Source organism: Myotis yumanensis, unplaced genomic scaffold (genome assembly GCF_028538775.1).
Source record: "Myotis yumanensis isolate MYYU_CA2020_CCGP unplaced genomic scaffold, mMyoYum1.0.hap1 SCAF_3, whole genome shotgun sequence".
NCBI lineage: Eukaryota > Metazoa > Chordata > Mammalia > Chiroptera > Vespertilionidae > Myotis > Myotis yumanensis.
In genome coordinates, this window is record NW_027223754.1 from 129,873,725 (window position 1) to 129,893,956 (window position 20,232).

Sequence of the window (20,232 nt, forward strand, 5' to 3'; positions counted from 1 at the left end):
AAACAGTGTAGAAAACTCAATATATTAGCATTAGTGTTCAATAACAGTAGGCTACTAATTAATTAAAGAAAATATGATATCAAATTATAATTTAAAAAATACTACAAATATAAGGCCATCAATTTAAAATTTGACAAATTAGTCTATTTTTTAGTGAGAGATTGACAATATAATCTAATTCAATAACACATCATGTCACGAGTCGGTGATTAAACACTATTCTTTTATTATCATTGAATCCATATGGCTCACTCAGAATAAATATGAGACCAGTGATATTTCTGATTACAGTGTAATGAAGAAAGCCAGAGTGTGTTTTTATAGACTCTCCAGCCATATTCTACTTATGGAGATGTCCTCTATTACTCAACCTTTTTATTATATAATGTTTTCTCAGTCTGTGAAGATACTGTTAAGTGTGTTTATATAAGGAAAGTGAATGGAGCTTACATTTTAAATTGTTATGGAATTTTAAGTAATTATTACATTATAGTACATTAAATATGCTTTATGCCCTTGTTTTACACAGATAAAACAATTGTGCCAATAGGTGTACATACCAATACTTTTTTATACTAATAAAAGCAGATGTGGATTATTTTAATGGGCTATTATACATTTTTTTATTCTTTGTCTTTTATACATAGATCCATAGTGAAAACAAAAACTAAGGAATTTATTTTAGGCAGAGAGATAGATAACTTACAATAAAAGTATTCCTTTAAGTTCTTCTCTATTTTGACACATATTTCATGATTGTTTCTTATCTATGACCACCCTTTTACTCTGGTCTTCACTCTCTACTCCCTTTTTTAAGAAAAACTATATATATATTTTTTATTTCAGAGAGGAAAGGAGAGGGAGAGAGAGATAGAAACATCAATGATGAGAGGAATCATTTATTACCTGCCTCCTGCACAACCCCTACTGGGGATCAAGTTCACAACCCAGACATGTGTCCTTACAGGAAATTGAACTGTGACCTCCTGGTTCATAGGTGGATGCTCAACCACTGAGCCACAGTGTTGGAATCATTGCTGGTCTCCTACCCTTTTAAAAGTGGATCTGTGAATCTCATAGTACAATACTGTACAGAGAGTCTAGATAAGTCAGTATTTGAACTGTTGGCTCCATTACTTGTTGATAATCATGGTCAATGAATTACTCATCTTCTTTGTGCTTCAGTTTCCTCATATGTGAAAAGGATAATATGACCTTACAGATTGTTTTAAAGGTTATGTGAGATACTGTATTGTGGTTGCTATCATTTTATTGATTGATTAAGAACTTACTACCATATCAATCACTGTGTAAGTACTTGGAGACATACTGTGAAACAGACAAAAATCTCTGCCCATATAGAACATAAATTATATTATTAGTAGAGGCCTGATGCATGAAAATTCATGTAAGAATAGACCTTCCTTCCCCTGGCTGCCGGCACTGATTCCTCCGGCACCCAAGACCTGGGCTGCCTTCCCTGGGGCCACCCACAGACACCCAGAACCCAGGCTGGCTTCCCTCCAGCCCCGCTTTGTCAGGAAAGACATCTGGAAGACGTCTGGTCTAATTAGCATATTACCCTTTTATTATTATAGATTTTTAACCATAAGGTAACAGGCACTAGAAGTGAATCTAATTCTAACAGTCAAAGAAGTTGATTATATTCAGGTTTCCTAGCAGAGATGAAACACCTTAAACTAGATACATCATGCCTTTCACTGGTTTCATTCTGGCATGAACATAAAACTCCAAACATTGAGTTTCTACATTTATTTGGTTTCATTGTGATCCATTAATCCTAATCTTTTAAATATTTTCCCCCAATTAACTTTATAAACCTAATTAATATCTGGCTAATTTGTTTATATTACTTCTTTTCCTTTTTCCATGATATAAAGGTTTGTTGTTACTTAGATTTTTGACAGGGGAAAATTCATTACTTGGGTTAATGAATTTCAAATAAGGAATCAATTTGATTTATTAAACTAAATTTGATAATGACCTGAATTTATTTGAATTTATATGACTGAAACCACATTAACCAAAACATTATGATGTGTCATATTATGTTTCCATATTAGAAATTTGATATTTCAAAGAACCATAGTATAGGCAAAGTGTCTCATCAAGATGAAAAGAGCCATTGGCATGTAACTGGCATATATAAGGGCAGTTTAAACAAATATTTTAAATTATCACAGATTTCCTCAGAGAAATTCAATATATCAATAATACATGATAATTTTTTACTTCAGTTTAAATACATAAAATATTTTACATAAAAATAGTAAATTTTGATTCAGCAATACAAATTATTGCCACATCTTCCTTCATTCTAGAAATCTTTAATATGTGAAGTACTATAAATTGTATATTTACCTTTATGCATGTGGAATTAAAAAAGAAATAGCAGTCATTCCCAACTTCTGCCATTTGCAACTTTCTTGCTGCTAATCCAATGTTTTTTAATATAAAAATTGCAGAAATACAAATATAAGAACTATCAGTGTGTAAGGGGAAAAATAATTTCTTTTCCACAGTCTTTCAGGCTATCAGTATTATTCCTTTAAAACTGACCTCCTGTTGACAGTATATTACACAATAGATACTTCTTAAAGAAATTTAAATTAGAAGATACCTTCTCTAGCTTTGCAGAAATGTTGAAAGTGGTTGCTAGTAAGCACACAAACTCAAACTTCCAGAATTTTCCTCACTGTTATCAAATCCATTGTTTGCTCATCATAAATGACCTCACCTATAACTGTAGGTTAGTTTGCCTTACTGAATACCATGCAGTATTTCTCCTACTCAATTCTTGTATATTAACTAAAACAGCTAGTAAAAATAAAATAGTATATTTTCTTTCAATGTTCTGATTGAATATGAACATAAACTAGCTCATAATTGTATAACTCAAAAGTATTAAGTATTTCAGAGTAAATGGCTATTTTCCTAAACCTTATTTCTACATATGGTTTGAAAACAAAACTGAAGTTTTAGATAGGGGAATATATTATCTATATTTTAAGATAATAAATTATTAAAATATATACTCACTACTATCCACTGATTTTGAAAAAAAAATCATTCCGATTGCAATATTTTAATAGGTACCTGAAAATAAATTGGATTACTTATTCATCTTGTAGCTATATTCCATTCATTACTCATCCATCATAAAAGGAGAAAGCGCTTCTTCCTGAAGTAGAAAGGGTCCAGACCACTTGCAAATTTTGAGACTGTGTTGAAAGCCACGTGATATACTTTGATTGTAGAATGAGACATTTCAATCCGCAGTTGAGTGTTTCTTCATCTTATTATCTTTACTAAAAGTACTAGAACCTAGCAGAAATGAACATAAATATTCATAGTAGGTGACTTAGAAGATGCCATAGAAATGACAGATCACACTAGATTAAAATGTACTTTTAAATTGAAACGCACATATTTGGAAATGTAATAGATCAACATATGGATTCCCATTGTCTAAGTAAAACAGATCAACTTAGTATGAACTTGTTGAATATAATACTTTGGACTAAAAATCTAGGAAATAAAACAAGAAACTAATATTTAAGAGAGAATTGGTTGCCTATAACTTTAAGTGAGAGAGTATAATAAAAAGAACTGGGCAGTATTCAAAGTAAGTTATGAAGTAGAGAATAAATATTTGGCTGAACCCTTAAATATATTAGCAAAGATTTATGGAAAAATCTAATATCTTGCCTTTTACTTTGCCCTACTAACTCTACAAAAAATTATCCATTTTAGTCACATAAGTTACTGGGGAAAACACCCCTAATAAATATATTTAAGTGGCCTTTACCTCCAGGTAAACTCCTTTTCCACTTAACAAGTTTTAGCTGCATTGGACTATTTGCAATTACTGTTACCAAACACCATTATTGCATGATTACATGTAACACCCTGATTAAAGCCATTGTGAAAAAATCTATATTTTACACCTGGGAAAGGCTAAAATAATGTTTTTACCTCTTGAAGTTGGTTGTGGACAACTATATTCCATTAAACACAGCAAAAGCCAAAATGTGGAATTAAAAAAAAAATTTGTCATTGCAAAGAACAGCAAATAGATCCATACATTTTGGTAGTCTTTAAAATGCCCGGAACTCTAATCTCTATCTTTTTAACTTTTCTTTTTACTTTTTTTTTTCTCTTCCTTATTCACTTTTTTCCTATTATTAAATTCATTCTCATCTTCAAGGGAAAGCTATGACCATATCAATGAGGAATTTTACTCCTAGTAATGAAGTGATGAGAAATTTGCCTCTGCAGCTTTGGGTAGGCCCAAAAATTCTGTAAATATTTTGTGTTGGTCAAGGTAGACTCAAATTGTGTCTTTCATGATAGGTGCATGTTAGAACACTAGCACATCAGTCACAGAAGGAAGTCTTTCTTCCAGTTTGTAATCCAGTAACCACTTTAAGTGTGGGGTAGGTAGTAATCCCTGATGGCTCTTTAGGCTCCTGAGAATCAGGCAAAGCTGCTAGCTACCACCCATTAGAGTAGGAGTCCAGTTTCCAAGCCTGGATTGGTCCTACTGCAGTCTCCTGACTTGACTCCCCTTTCTGCAACAGGCTTTGCCTCAGGCACTAACAAAACAAAAGCACTGGAAATAAAGAGTGCTTTCTTGAGGAATGGGTTAGCTTTATTGGTATTATTAAAAAAGCAAGTGGAATGTGTTTTAAGATAATCCTTTCTCAAAAAATGATAGAATGTCGGACCTAGAAGATTCTGTGGCAGTTTGGGAAATGACAGTTGATAGTTGTGAGGGTTATTTGTTGTCCCCTTGAGACATATGAAGGAAGCTGCTTTCCAGGATTTCTTTGGAGGAACAAAAATATCACTAATTCTTGACTATAAAATGCTAAGAAGGCTCTGGTCCCAAATTCTTGCAGCCGGCATCAGGTGAAGCCCCAACCCAATCCTCACTGTTCTTTTGAGAAATAGTCCAAGCTGTTTTTAGTTCTGCAGTTGACTGGCTACAACGACTCAAGCCATTTGGACTCTGTTGGAGCTCATATTAAGATAAACGAGATTCCCATTAAAAAAAAATTGAGATTGAAATCTGCTTGCAGGTAATCCTGTGGTTTGGGTTTGCACTCCGTAAAGAACATCAGAACCAATTCTGACCACATTACGGTTCAAATCGAGGGGTAATCCAAATGGTAATTATTTATTTTGCCCCAGGTGTTTTAATTATAGCATTTTTTTTTTTAACGTTTTTACTGGGAAATCAGTTTTCGTTAGGCTTTGGGATGTCTCTGGATATTTCTAATCTTCTACAGTGCTTCCCCCAGGAACTTATTAAAGAGAACAGGCAAGTAGGTTTCATCAGAACGGTGTTAAATCGCCATTGAAATGATTCGTTACTAATAAACTTGATATTATTTAATTATCATAAATATCGTCGGTTACTTTGCGTAGTTAAGTACACACATCCCACAAACGGATCTTTGTTTTTTCAAGAACCCGGGAGAAACACGTGGGAGAGCAGGGGGCGGTGTCTCGGCTCCAGCACTACAACTCCCAGAAGGCACCGCGCCCAGGTACGCTTCCGGCGCACGTACCCGCCCCACGCTCAGTAGGTGGCCGCCGCCGCCGCTGCGCCTGGGCGTGAGCAGTGTGTGGCGTGAGCGCTATTGCTGCCGCCTCTCCCCGCAGGGACCTGTCGCTGTTCCGAGGCACGCTTTCCACTCGCGTTGCGCGTCGTGCCCGCCATGAGGCGCCTGGGCTCCGTGCAGCGGAAAATGCCGTGCGTGTTTGTGACGGAGGTGAAAGAGGAGCCCTCCACCAAAAGGGAGCATCAGGTAGCGGGGGCGGCCGCGCGCTTCTCCCCGCGGCGCGGCTGCGTTTCTGCCCCGGGAGCGGGAGGGCGCTCGGACGCAGTGGAGCCGCCCTGTGGGCTGGCGTCTTCCTGCACGTTTCGCTAGGGAGGTGTGAGTTCCGAGCTCCAGGTCTTTGTACCTTCTGTGTTGCAAGGGGGGGGACTCTGCAAGGGAGTTTTTCTGGTCAGGCGATTCACACTTGCCCTCGCGTGTGAATGGGAACCCCACATCTTAATCATACTCCTTCCTTCGCAGGTTACTACTTTCGGGGAAAACTCCTTAAGTGTTTACGTAATCACCGCAGTGCAAGCCTTACCTCTTTTCAAGAGGATGGTGACAGCGTGGCGTTTTTAGAAGACTTGCTTTATTTTACCGGGTCTAACCAGCCTAGTTTGGTCACTAAAGATCAGACTCTTGTCCCAGCAATTACCTGCTTAATTTCAGTTTTGGGGTTCCCATCTCAAGGTTTGCTATTCTCTCAGCACCGAGTTTGACACCTAGAGCGTTTTTAGTAAATACTGATGTATCAGGTGAGTAACCTGTGTTGTAATGTCCCCACCAGTGACGCACAGGGCGCAATATCAAATCAGTGAGTCATTTAATCAGTGAAGCCGGCGACTGCGAGGGAGAAGCAGCTCCAAATCTCGCAGTGCCCCCTTGGCCGCAACATCAGACTTATATAGGCAAATACCACAGCGGTGTCGATTACATCTCTAGGTTTGGAATGAGGAACCTGGTTTGCAAAAAGCAGTTTGTTATAGAAGCTTGGATTGAGCAAGTTAGTTACCCACAAAGATTAATTATAGTTTCAGGACTTGGGACCACTGAGTTAACAGAAACACGTTATCTGGAGCCACTGAGGCAATTTAGAGTAATTGTGCTGTCCTGGTATCCAGGTGCAGAGGAATGTGTTTTGAAAGACCAGTAAGACTACAATCAATGGGGTATTCAGTGGAATGGGATAACTTATATGAGTTCAGAAAATCAAAATAACTTTTCTGTTATTTTAGCAAGTGAATAATTACAGAAGCCAGAACAGCAGGGTTAAAATATCAATCAGCAATTTTTACCCGAGATGGTTGCTGCCATGCTTCATCTGTATGAGGATCATTCCTTAGTGTATAGCAAAGCCTTGATAGCAGAACCCCCACCAGGTATCAGTTGGGCACTGCCTGCTCATGGACCGCCAGCCAGCCCCCTGACATTATTCCCACCGGCCTTCCTGTGTTCCAGACTAAAGGACCTTTGAGGCCGACACTGCCATGTTATTTCCGGTCCCATGGTGGGCACTGGATAAACATCTGTTGAATTGAAGAATGAACCCTGGAGTCATTTCGTGCCAGTTTTCCATTCACCTTGATGCTTTTTACGTATAACCTCTCCTTCTAGTCTGCTTTCCACTGTCGTCACTTGTTGTTAATAGTCTTAATATGTTTATGTATTATGTACTACCTAATTGTTCTTGCCCCAAGAATGATCATCATGCTTTTTTCTAGTTCAAACCTCACAGTTACTACTAAATGTTTGTAGCAGGGGTTGTCAAGCTTTTATTTTTTAACTCCTAACAAACCCAATCTATGCGAAACATTGTCATCCTGAATAATGGTTCACTCAAGCTGTGATTCTCAACTTGGTAGGTGGGGCAGGGAGTGTAGTTTATGAGAGTTTCCTCCACCAGGAAAAATGAGCCCCTTCTTTTTCCCTCTGCAATTAAGAGTAGTTTATAGCATTGCTCACAGTATTAATTACAGCATAGTATACAAATCCTTAACTATAATTCAAGGCTTCCTGTTCATCAGGCCCAGTCCATCTACTCTCTAATCACCTAAAGTGAAGTCTCTGTTCTAGCAAAGTCTGTATTTTATCCTGCGAGCACAGCAGGCACAATTCTGTCTATATTTTATCCTGCGAGCACTCTAGGCACAATTCTGTCTCTAGTTTTGCTGTGTACTCTACCGAGATAACCTCCAGAATTTTTAATTTTTTGAATCAGATCATCTCTGTGACATTAACCCTACCCCAAAATTGTAGAGGATCACTCTACTGACTTAGTTCTTATCCACACATGCCTTGTTTTTCTAGTTAGTTTACAGTCTTTAATGGCAGTAAAGAAGGAGAGCTTTGTGTACCCCTTTTTATCTTATTTGTCCTTTGGAGATGTCTATAGTGGTAGGTACTGTATTATGGAAGGAATGTTTGTAATCAAGAGCTCCACCGGCACAGTGATCTCTTCTCTAGGATCTTTGATAAATGTAGACATAAATGCACACTACTGGGCCAGACCTCGGTTCTACCACCACAGGTTAGATTGATATCCTCTGATACTTATGTCATAAATTAGGAATAAACTCCCCATTTACTTCAGGCCCTGGCTAGGTAGCTTCTTAGTTGGTTAGAGTGTCTTACCCCAGAGATGCACGTTTGATTCCCCCGTCAGAGCACATATGCACATACAAGAACCAACCAATGGAAGCATAGATGGGTGGAACAACACATCGATGTCTGTCACACATGAATGCAGTGTTTACATTGTGCAGTGTTTTTTCACATTATGTAAGATGAATGTTACATCAAATAATTTAGACTGAAAAAGTGGCATAAACCTTTCTCAGAAATGAAAAATGACACAGAAGAGTTGGTAGGAACCCTGGAAACAGTTTTTTTCCTCCATTCTTGATGCTCTTGGCTAGTCTTCCTGATAGTAGAAAAGTCATAAATGTGCTGTTTACTCCTAATAACGCTGAAAGGTCCCCTGCTTGTTTTTCTGTTTAGCACTTAATCAGACCTAGCATTGTGTTTTGCATTTTATCACTGTTGTCTCCCTCCTTAAAATGAAGTTCCACCACACAGGTACTTTTTTGTTCACCTCTATATTTCCCAGGGCCAAAAACAATGCTTAGCTCTCAGAGGTATTTAGCAAATAATTGTCAAGTGATTGAACATACTGAACACCTTTGCTAAGGATGCAGCCCTGCATAGGACATAGTTCCTGGTGTCAAGCTCATCATGGTGGATAAAGAAACGTGAACAATTAATAATCTGTGTGGGAGGTCAGGTATTGCCCAGACTGGTGTGACTCCTTGGTTAGAGGGTTGGCCTGCACACCAAGAATCTTTTGTTCGATTCCCAGTCAAGGGCACTTACCTGGCTTGCAGGTTCCATCTCAGCCGGGGTCAGATGGGTATGGGAGACAACCAATTGATGCTTCTCTCTTTTTCCCCTTCCCTTCTCTCTCCCTTTCACTTGCTCTAAAAAGCACTGGAAAAAATATCCTTTGGTTTTATTAACCAAAAAAAGAAAAACAGGTATTGCTGTGATATCAGAAAGGAGGGACTGATTCCTGGGAACCTCATGGACAAAATATTTTTAAATTGTCTTAAAGATAAACAGACTGCTCCTTAGAACTAGTGAAATTATAAGAACATTCCAAGTGAGAGTATGTATGAGGGTGTAGGTGCTGTCTGTTAAACCAGTTTTCTCTCTCTCTTTTTTAAGACATTTAAAGTTATGGCAACTGAAACTGTAAGTCACAAGGCATTAGATGCAGATATATACAGTGCAATTCCAACAGAAAAAGTGGATGGAACATGTTGTTATGTTACTACCTACAAAGGTAAAATAAAACTTCTACAAATATTATTTATTACTTAATACTCATTTAGGGCCATCCAATTTGATAATTGCTTTGTACATGTTATCTCTAATTTATACAATAAGCTTTCCATTTCACAGGTATGAAAACTGAGGCTCAGAGAACTTAAGCAATTTATCCAATCTATATATATAAAAGCCCAGTGACCCTATGGTGGAATGGCCAGAATGACCGGTCGCTATGTTGTGCACTGACCACCAGGGGGCAGATGCTCATCGCAGGAACTGCCCCCGGTGGTCAGTGCACTCCCACAGCAGAAGCGCCGCTCAGCCAGAAGCTGGGCTCACGGCTGGCGATCGCGGCAGTGGTGGCAGGAATCTCTCCCGCCTCCATAGCAGCGTTAGGGAGCTGCGAGCCAAGCGGTAAGGAGCGAGCAAGCGGGCAGTTAGGAGCAAGGGGTCCCAGGTTGTGAGAGGGATGTCTGACTGCCAGTTTAGAACTGATCGGGCCTAAACCAGCAGTTGGACATCCCCCAAAGGGTCCCGGATTGGGAGAGGGTGCAGGCCAGTCTGAGGGATTCCCCCAACCCCTCGCACAAATTTCATGCATTGAGCCTCTAGTACCATATAATTAATGAATGGATGAACTGGTAATAGAACCTAGGTTTGTCTGACCTTAAAGCTGATCCCAGTGCTGATTCATTGTTTTCACTATTATTGACAATGTCTCTGATTTATTTTATTTTAATGTACTTGGAAAAAACGTAGAAATTCAAATTGAAAGAGAAATAATTTTTTTAATTTCTTTTGGATGGTAAAATTACCTCTCAATTTAAGCAAGAGAGATAGGACAGTTAAATGAAAATTGATTATATTTCTGGTATCAGGAAATCCCTTCTGAAATGTTTTTTTTTTTCATTTTTAATTATGGTAAAATACACATCACATAAAATTTTACCACCTTAACCATTTTCAAGTATACACTTCAGTGGTGTGTACAGTTTGCCTTGTTGTGCTACTATTTTCACCAGAACTCTTATCATCTTCCAGAACTGAAAATTTGTACCCATTAAACATCTCACCATTTCCTCTCCCTCCAGTCCTTGCCAACCAACATTCTATTTTGTATGATTTTGACTACTGTGGGTACCTTCAGTACAAATACTGGAATCGTACAGTTTTTGTCTTTTTTGTGACTGACTTATTTCACTTAGCATAACATTCTTGAAGTTCACCTGTGTTTTAGTATATGTCAGAATTTCCTTTTTTAAGACTGTATAGTATCCCATTATATGTATATACCACATCCATCCACTCATCCATCAATGTACACTTGGGCAGCTTCCATCTTTTGGCTATTAGGAACAATGCTTCTGTCAACATGGTGTAAAAAATATCTCTTTCAGACCCTGCTTCCAGTTCTGTTGTGTATATATCCAGAAGTGGAATTGTTAAATCATATAATTCTATTTTTAATTTTTTTGAGGAACTTTCATACTGTTTTCCATAGAAATTGCACCAATTATATTCCTACCAACTGCACATTTCCGATTTTTCCACATCCTCACCAATACTTGTTATTTTCTGTTTGTTTGTTTTTATAGTAATGATCTTAAAGAACAATTTTTTGTGTGTTTACTAGTAAAAAGAACAAAGGTCCATTCAACCAGAAATGACAGTATAATTTTAATCAAGTTCTTCTCTATTAATATTAAGAAACTTCACTGTGCATCGTTATGTGGGATTATGTATAATGGTAGCAGTTGAATAAGGTTTGCTAAAGAAAACTTAGTAATGACAGTGCTTACAGCTCACAGTTTATTACAGGTGGAGGATCCATAATATAGCAAGGGTATTAAAAGTAAGGATGTGCATCACAACCCAAACCTTCTCACAGCAAAGGGTCAGAAGAGGTCAGGTGAAAACTCCTGTTGTGTCCCCCCCGCACCCCCCCCTCCCCCCCCCCGCACCCACCCACCCACCCCAGGCTCCAACAGGGCACACTCCCTCAAATCAGGAATCCCTGATGTGTACAGGGTAAAACTTTAAAACAGGGAATCCAAAATAGAGTCCCAGCTGGGGATTTCTGTGTTTTGCTGGTCACAAAAGCATCATCCAGCTAACTAAGCAGCCTCAGTAGCAGAGTCCTCCAGGAGTCTCACCAAGACCAGGTGCAACTCATTAGTCTCCCTGTCATATTTCTATTTAGTATAGAGGTAGCTTCAGTTTCTCACAAATGCTAGTTATAATAAATATGGCCTTATAAAAGGGTCACATACTTCATTTTTATCTCATCCCCATCATTATTTTTTTAAAAATATATTCTTATTGATTTCAGAGAGGAAGGGAGAGGGAGAGAGAGATGGGAACATCAATGATGAGAGAGAATCACTGATCAGTTGCTTCTTGCACGCCACACCCTGGGGATCTAGCCCACTACCAGGGCATGTGCCCTGACCGGGAATCCACCGTGACCTCCTGGTTCATAGGTCGCCGTCCAACCACGGAGCTATGTCTGCTGGGCTTTCCCATCATTCTTTAACCAAAACTTGGAGTCTTCTTACAATATCAGGTATTGCTAGGTAGGATGTGTCTGTTTGGTCTGCTTATTTCAGTTTGGCTTCTAGGGTTGCTTCTCTTGGAGAAGGTGACCCTACTATTTATTGAAAATTTTATTCAGAAATTTCTTTCAAGGTAAGTTTTCCTCCTAATATTTTTCTTTTCCTTTTATTATTTATTTAGGTCAGCCATATCTGTGGGCTCGATTAGATAGAAAACCTAACAAACTAGCTGAAAAAAGATTTAAAAATTTTCTACATTCAAAACAGAACTCAAAAGGTTAGTAGGTCTTTTTTTTCTTCAGCCTTTCATGATTTTATTAGCTGAAATGTGTGAGTTATTTTTTGCTGTGTTGTTTCTATACAATTTAAGTACTTTGGGGGAAAAAGAAAATTAGAATTGAATATTGTTCTATGTAAAAGAATTTCCCTGAAAAGTATTTTTAAATGTCTAACATTTCTGTGACTCTTCATTATCATAAGTCAATTTTATTAAAACATACAAATTACTATATATATTATGAGAAATACATTTTGATTTTGTCTGCCTAAGAGACAACCATGTAATTTTATAAAACAGGAAAAAATCTCAAAGGATTATTAATATTTTTAATTATTAAATCAAAATGCCTCTAAATATATAAGTTGATAGGTACTCATCACTGCATATCTACTCATTCATATATATAACCTACCTATATATGTACTCATAGTGCATTAAAAATTCATCATAAATCTACACATACAGGAACATTGGTTACTTTAGTTAGATACAGGAACATTGGCAACCTGTGGGTTGCGACCCCTTTGGGGGTCGAACTACCCTTTCACAGGGGTCACCTAAGACCATTGGAAAACATACATAATTACATATTGTTTTTGTGAGTAATCACTATGCTTTAATTATGTTCAATTTGTAACAATGAAATTGGGGGTCACCACAACATGAGAAACTGTATTAAAGGGTCGTGGCATTAGGAAGGTTGAGAACCACTGAGTTAGACTGTTATCCTGTATCTGCAAATGGTGGTGTATCCAAAATTGAACAGCTGAAGTGTTAGTACCCTAACCCTGAGAAGTATAGTCAGATTGTGGAGATAATGAATGGAGAATAATTATATGATACCTGATATTATGGGGATTATTAGCTATTCCCACGTCAAATTTTGCGGCATTTTATTTTTAAAGTACTGCCACATATAAGATTATCTGATTCTTTTAGAATTTTTTTGGAATGTCGAGGAGGACTTCAAACCTGTTCCAGAGTGCTGGATACCAGCGAAGGAAATTGAACAATTAAATGGAAATCCGATGCCTGATGAAAATGGACACATTCCTGGTATCATGAAATCTCTTCTAAAATGCAGTTTTGTGTTTACTAGTATAAAGAATAAAAGATCCATTTGATCAGAAATTATGGAATCTAACTTTAATCTGTTTTTTCATAGTATTTATCTGTTCAGCATAAAATTTGAGTCTAATATATGTTAAGTAACAGTTATACCAAAGATGTTTCATATAGAGAATGTCCTCTCAGGTTTAGAATCCTAAGATGGACAATTTACTACCTATAGTCTGTGAAAATAAAGTGTTGAGTGGAAATAGCCCTGAAGTTGTCGGGATAGATAATATAATTGATCTTTTCTGAAATGAGATATTAAGCCTTTATTTTTTTAATTGGGGATAATAATGTGTATATTTTTTGCAAAGGTCCTAGAAGACTGTTTAAATTAAGGGAGGTGAAAATAAATATCCCACAAATAGTTTTACTAGAGAAGGGAAAATTTTTGCAGAAGTGTGTGAGTAGAAAGATACCCCAGATTAAGGTTCAGGTTAACAGGCATCTCTCGAGTACCTGTAAGGTGCAAAGTACTCTTAGGTTCTGGTAATACAAAATGAGGATCTTGTAGACATGAGGGGAAATCCATCAATAACACTATGATTTAAGAATCAAAATGAAAAGGTATACAGGTTACAGTTGGAGAAAGAGGAAGAATTCCTATTCCAATCTGTGGTGGCTAGAGGAGGTTTACTAGTAAGGGGAGTGACATCTGTACTGAAGCTTAAGAACCAGAACGTTAGCTGAAAGGAAGGGGAGTGGGGGGGTCTACTTAGGCAAACTCACGTGGAGTCTTGGAAATTTTATTTAACACTTTATTTTGGCTGGAATGTTTGAGCGTATGACATTTGAGGCAATTTTAAAATTTGAGGATGGAGATGTGGAATGGGCTCAGATCTTAAAAGGTTTGTATTCCTTCTAAAGGAATTTGAAGTTTATCGTGAAGATTATAAATTTACATTTTTTTAATGGAACTAAGATAAAAATAGCGGGGGTGAGGGGGTTTTCCTGGAGACTAGTATACCAAGAAAAAGGTTATTACAGTAACCTTGGGTAACGACAGCCACAGATATGATGGCCACAATGGTGTATGTCATAGCAGGCACAATGAGGAACTCTATTCTAGCAACTGAAGTTAGGATAGGAAAAGTAGTAACAGTCAATAAGTGTGAATCAAACATTTTTCAGTAAATATGGAGACAGTACAATAAATTGTAGAACAGTTAAGTGCATATGTCTGTTGTCCCTGAAATGAGAGAAGGTAGAAAACTTAATTTTAAAAAAGGATTTTAATTCTATGTCTTAAAATGGTGCTCAATTCTTTTTTTTTTTTTTCGGTGCTCAATTCTTATTGAAAGATTTTCTAGTAAAAATGCTGAGTGCTCTATAGTGAATAATCAAGTTAATTTCTCAACAGAATCAAAATGAAACCTTATAATTTAAAAAATTAGTATGATTTAAAAAGTAGTAAAACTGTTATTTCTACTGAATTTAAAAGTGACTCTGTAATACAATATCCAGAAAATATGGAAAATTTACAACAAAAATAACAATTACCTTGTCTCAATGCAGAGAAAGACAATGCCAAAAAACCCCACTTTTTTCTTTAAATGATAGGGTGGGTACCAGTGGAGAAAAACAACAAGCAGTATTGCTGGCATTCCTCTGTAGTTAATTATGAATTTGAAATAGCCCTGGTACTGAAGCATCATCCTGATGATTCTGGTCTTTTGGAAATTACTGCAGTGCCACTATCAGACCTTTTAGAACAGACGCTGGAGCTTATAGGAACGAATATTAATGGAAACCCATATGGTGAGTAAAGCCTTTTTCTGTTCAGTTGTAGTTATAGCAGTTCATTTATAAGGAGAACCTAGGTTCAACTTACACACACAGAGAAATGACTAATAAATAGCTATTATCCTAGACCCGTGGTTGGCAAACTGCGGCTCACGAGCCACATGCGGCTCTTTGGCCCCTTGAGTGTGGCTCTTCCTAAGCCTTAGGAGTACCCTAATTAAGTTAATAACAATGTACCTACCTATATAGTTTAAGTTTAAAAAATTTGGCTCTCAAAAGAAATTTCAATCTTTGTACTGTTGATACTTGGCTCTGTTGACTAACGAGTTTGCCGACCACTGGCCTAGGATAATAGCTATTTATTTTAATTTTATGTCCATGGAGAAATTTAACTAATAGTTTTATTAGTACAAAATGTTGATGTTTAGCCTCTTGTTCTTTCCTATATTAACATTATAAAACTATAAAAGGTAGTAATTCCTCAAGTGTAACTTTTCATTGCTTTTTAAAATTTAGGTGAACTGAGCTGAATGAAAATCATGGTATGCTTTTCATGACTAGGTAATTAGTGTAGCATTAATTAATAGCTGAGTGTAAAGTGAATAAAGAATTGGCATTGAATGATGAGTTGAGTAAAAGTCCCAAGGGCACTATGGAGTACATTGTTGACAAGGGGATGGATGAAGACAGACCCAAGAACCATGCAACTTGAATGGCAAAATCCTATATAAAGATCAGAAGCAAACTTTGGCAGAAAGAAGCTAAGAAAGTAATTTGGCATGGCTGTTTGGCAAACACTGAATAAGAGTTGAATGTGGCAAATGATGTAGAGCGTAGAGCAGGGGTTGGTGGACTTTTTTATAAAAGGCCAGATAGGAAAGATTTAGGTTTTATGGGCCATACCTCTGAAACAGGCCATAGATAGTACTTAAATGAATAGGTATGGTTGTGTTCCATTAACATTATTTATAAAAAACAGGCATCTGGCTAGATTTTGCCCACAGGTCAGTCTGTGGACCCCTGATATAGAGTGCACAAAGGTAGAATTTAAATTGAATGGGATATGGTGCCACTTTTGAGTGAAAGTGCTTGCAGCATATCTCTCTGCAAGGAAACCAACTAAACTTTTTGGTAAATCTATTCTTAAATATTTTAAAAGGCTTTTTTATTTGGAAAGGTAAATGTTCTCATTCTTCTTGAAACCTTTGTATGGCTAATGGCAAGATTTTATCATTTAGGGTTAGGAAGCAAGAAGCATCCATTACATCTTCTTATACCACATGGAGCATTTCAAATAAGAAATCTACCTACCTTGAAGCACAGTGATCTGTTGTCCTGGTTTGAAGGTTGCAGAGAGGGTAAAATTGAAGGAATAGTATGGCATTGCAATGATGGCTGTTTAATCAAGGTAATGGCAGAAAACAGCTTGTGGAATTATGTCCTCTTATATTCCTCAAAGTAGAAGTGGCACTAAAATGCTTTCTACCAATTGCAGTAATTCTGATGGTGCACTCAAGAAATTTAATTTGTTCATCTCACATGCCACCATTCTTATATGATAGTGTTTTCCAGTGTACTTGTTCTGTGGGGCATCGGTTGTTCTAGATGTGCTTCAGAACTAAAGTGATAGAAATGTCTGGAAAACCCTGCATACAACATATTCCCTTCTTGGAAATTCATATTGCATATTAGTGTGCTCTGAGACATTCTGTAATGACAGCATTTAATCCTGTTTAATCCAGCATTTCCCAAACTTACTTGGTTATAGAGTTTGTTGGTTAGAAAGTGCAAAGGGTCAGTTAATATATACAGAATGAATTATCTTATACTTTGTGTCCTTTCTGTCTGTCTCCTGGACTTGACTATTTGATTTCTCACAGGTTCTTAAAATTCATGTTCAAAACTGGACCTAGTTATATCAACTCCCTGACTCCAACAATTCACTGCAGCCACTCTCCATTCCTTCATACATACAATTATCAGTTCTTAAAGATTCTGATCTATTGAATCTGTATCTTTCTCTCCAACCAATTCGTTGTTAATTTGGATTTAAGCCCAGATTCATAACTTGAGTTGTTATATCACCCTCTTAAACATTAACTTTCAGTGTTATTCCTGTCCTTTTCATTCTTTATAAATTAATGAGAATGTTACTTCCTGCATAAAACTGTTTAATGACATTAAGATTTTTCATGATCTGGCCCCTACTCAACTTTCTGGAACTGCCTCCACCCCCATATCCCAAACATATCCACATTGTATATGTTCTAACCATATTTAAATAATTTTAGAGAAAATATACACAATTCTGTCACATGATAGTCCCTTTGGTTAGACTGTCTCCCTACCCACAGTTGGTTAGCTTCTGAACTTATTAAGACTATTATTAAGTTTTTTGGAGCCCCTCATTTATGTTTCCAGGTACTAGAAATACGAAGTCCAGCTGAACAATGTCTGCCTTCATGAAGCTCACATTTTAATGGGGAAGATAGATAATAAACAGATAGGTAATATGTCAGGGGGAGAAGCAGCTATGAAAAAAATAAAGGGTAAGATAAAGTGGAGCCTTAAATAGTGCCTGGAAGATGGTAGGCACACAAAATAAATATTTTTAAGCCAATGAAGAAAATGCAGGTTAAAACTAATACCTTCCTTTCTCTTTCTAGGTCCATCGCCATCATCTTGGTTTATGCTGGCCAATTCCAGATACTTACATGAATTCAAAACCTGTTATTATTAACATGAACTTGAACAAACGTGACTATGCTTTTGATACTAAGTGTCTATTTAATCATTTTTCAAAAATAGATCATCAGAAATTTAGTAGGCTCAAAGATATAATACTTGATGAATAGACTGGAATTATAATTAAAAACTAGCTTTATTGTGTTATCTTGAATCTTGAATATTCTGCCATGTGTAAAAGGTGAAAATATCTCAAGGTTCCTATTTATTGTTCAGTGACTAATGGAGAAATTAGTCTTCTAGCATTTGAAGAAATGAATTTTCCAGTTGGAAATATCTAGTCAAAGTCTTATTTAGAATCAGCAAATGAATTTTAACCTCTGGATTTAAAAATGTAAGTAATAGTAAGCTCCCCAGCTTGTACAAAGGGTTGGATTCTGTCCACTATAACTGAGTAGTAATTTAAAGACAACAATGAAACCAACAATTTTGGGTCATTTACTTTCAAAATTAAATACTTTAAGTTGAGTTTAATGTAATTTTGCTTAACATTTAACAAGACATATGGCTCAGCCTTATTGTATATATATAGATATATATATACAAGTTATAAATACATATAAAATTTAAGAACCGTGACACTATATAAATAGGTAAGAATATAAAACCCCAATTTTAAATGTTAAAATTGTTACTCTTATATTTAAAAACTTAAAACATTATGAATGTACAGAAGTTCACTGTAGCTCATTGCCTACTTGATAGTCATAACTTTAAGAAATCTTCAAATATATACTTTTCTAATGTGCTAAAAATTTCATACAACTTTATTTACTAAAATTTCAAATTCAGGTAAAGGTACAGGGTATTGGAAAGGATATCATGTAGGTCAGAGACTTGTAAATAGTTAAATAAAAACTGTAATTATAGCTGGCCCTTAATAAGTAGGGAAATTGACAGGACTTCCCTCTTCGTCTTCAAACTGTTCAGAAGCAGCAACAGAACTAGTTAATTCAACTCCAAATTGTTCAGAAAGTTTTTTTAACTTCTCTTCTAAAAGAATATTTTTTTTAACTTCTTCTTTGTAGTTATACTTCAGATCTTCGATTTCTTCAAAAAATGAGGGATCAACATTTTCCAGTTCTTTCTTCAGCTTTTTTATTTCCTCCTAATAGAAATATATTGTCTTTAAAAGACATCAATAAGTATATAATACACTCCTTAGGTTTAAACTAAAGAGATTTAATTATAAACATGAGCACCAAAGTAACCTGAATAGCAAATATAAAGACTGAAGTATTAAGATTTTGTTAATAAGATTTTATTGTGCCGTATAAGTACTAACTTGTTAAATGCCAAATCAAATGACCTGTTATGTAAGTTATGTCCTAGTCTTTGACTAAAATTTATTAGCTCTTAAATTAGAGGTGGATTTCATCTTTCTCCAAAAGCATACTCTCAGATACTCAGTGAGGCAAGCAAAAAGACATGGCTATTCACAGCATTTGGTTAACATTCTTTAGCTTAGGCTTCATTTATATTTTCTTTACAAATATGTAATTTGTAATGAATAATGGTCAATTTCTAATATATTTATGATCAGGGAAATTCTAGGACTTCTTGCCTAGCTAAGAGCTATACATCTGGTGAAGAGGCAATTGCTTTACAATAGCCAATAATCACTAGTGAACTTTCATATCATGTTCTTTTATTCTATTTACAGATTCTTGAAAGACATAAAGCATAGCAAATATCTTTTTTAAGGGAGGGGAACTATTCCTGAAAAGATTTTCAAAAGGAAATTAAAGACTGTTCACAATGTGACCGAAAATATTTGAGCTCTATATTTGTGACAATTAAAAAATAAATTTATTCTTTAATCCTATTTGTTTTATCTCAGTTTTTTTGGTAGCTCTTATATATTTTTTAACAGTTGAATATAATGGACTTTGCAATGTCAAGGTCAAATATAAAATGTAGTCCCAGGAACTTTTATGATACATACTTAAAATTCAAACATGGTGACCATAAAACTTTTCAGCAGCTGTTTTCATAAAGCATTTATCCTATATAATGAAAGCCTAACATGCTAAGTGTCAGGTCGTCCGTTCAACCAATCAAAGTGTAATATGCTAATGATGTTATTGCCGTTCAACCACTCTCTGATGTGCACTTACCACCAGGGGACAGACAGTTGACCAGTCGCTATGATGTGCACTGACCACCAGGGGCAGATGCTCCAACCGGTAGGTTAGATTGCTACTGGGGTCTGGCCCATCAGGACTGACCAAGGCGGGCCGGACATGCCCTGGAGCCCTCCTATGGTCCCTCCCTGGCTGGCCAACCTCCCATGTCCCTCCCTGGCTCTGATTGCACCGGTGGGGTCCCTTGGCCTGGCCTGCACACT

The 20,232-nt window shown here is 36.6% G+C and overlaps 3 protein-coding genes across 8 annotated transcripts in view; 1 reads left to right on the top strand and 2 right to left on the bottom strand.

The window, feature by feature from the left end:
* CUNH12orf50 (chromosome unknown C12orf50 homolog) overlaps window positions 1-2,436 on the bottom strand; it is a 30,441-nt gene extending 28,005 nt beyond the window's left edge. Inside the window, exon 1 of the mRNA XM_070407601.1 lies at window positions 2,383-2,436. Within this exon, the coding sequence (XP_070263702.1) occupies window positions 2,383-2,436 (54 nt within the window). The remainder of the gene's footprint in view (window positions 1-2,382) is intronic.
* Window positions 2,437-5,620: 3,184 nt separating this feature from the next.
* Window positions 5,621-19,710, top strand: RLIG1 (RNA 5'-phosphate and 3'-OH ligase 1). 4 transcript variants are annotated; one of them, XM_070409598.1, is made up of 8 exons: window positions 5,771-5,834; window positions 6,108-6,382; window positions 9,348-9,465; window positions 12,186-12,281; window positions 13,224-13,340; window positions 14,958-15,155; window positions 16,379-16,548; window positions 17,807-19,710. In XM_070409598.1, exons 2-8 carry the CDS (start codon window positions 6,374-6,376, stop codon window positions 17,993-17,995), a joined length of 897 nt encoding a protein of 298 aa, XP_070265699.1. In that variant the 5' UTR covers window positions 5,771-5,834; window positions 6,108-6,373; the 3' UTR covers window positions 17,996-19,710. The 4 variants fall into 4 exon arrangements, with proteins under 4 accessions (XP_070265697.1, XP_070265700.1, XP_070265698.1 ...); XM_070409596.1 differs by lacking the exon at window positions 6,108-6,382 and having other exon boundaries at window positions 5,621-5,834; XM_070409599.1 differs by lacking the exon at window positions 6,108-6,382 and having other exon boundaries at window positions 5,621-5,834; window positions 15,087-15,155.
* Window positions 18,000-20,232, bottom strand: part of CEP290 (centrosomal protein 290) — a 117,489-nt gene continuing 115,256 nt past the window's right edge. For 2 of the 3 annotated variants that reach the window (XM_070409593.1, XM_070409594.1), the window contains exon 53: window positions 18,357-18,993. In XM_070409593.1, coding sequence (XP_070265694.1) covers window positions 18,763-18,993 — 231 coding nt within the window. In that variant the 3' untranslated portion in view covers window positions 18,357-18,762. Of the gene's footprint in view, window positions 18,994-20,232 lie in introns of all 3 variants that reach the window. The other variant, XM_070409595.1, reaches the window with a different exon arrangement.

Bases quoted from the DNA above. Each gene is read 5' to 3' on its own strand.
- RLIG1 (XM_070409596.1), top strand. From the start codon at position 5,745: ATGAGGCGCCTGGGCTCCGTGCAGCGGAAAATGCCGTGCGTGTTTGTG. The intron at 5,835-9,347 runs GTAGCGGGGGCG...CTCTTTTTTAAG, and splicing joins CCACCAAAAGGGAGCATCAG to ACATTTAAAGTTATGGCAAC. The intron at 16,549-17,806 runs GTAATGGCAGAA...TTCTCTTTCTAG, and splicing joins ATGATGGCTGTTTAATCAAG to GTCCATCGCCATCATCTTGG.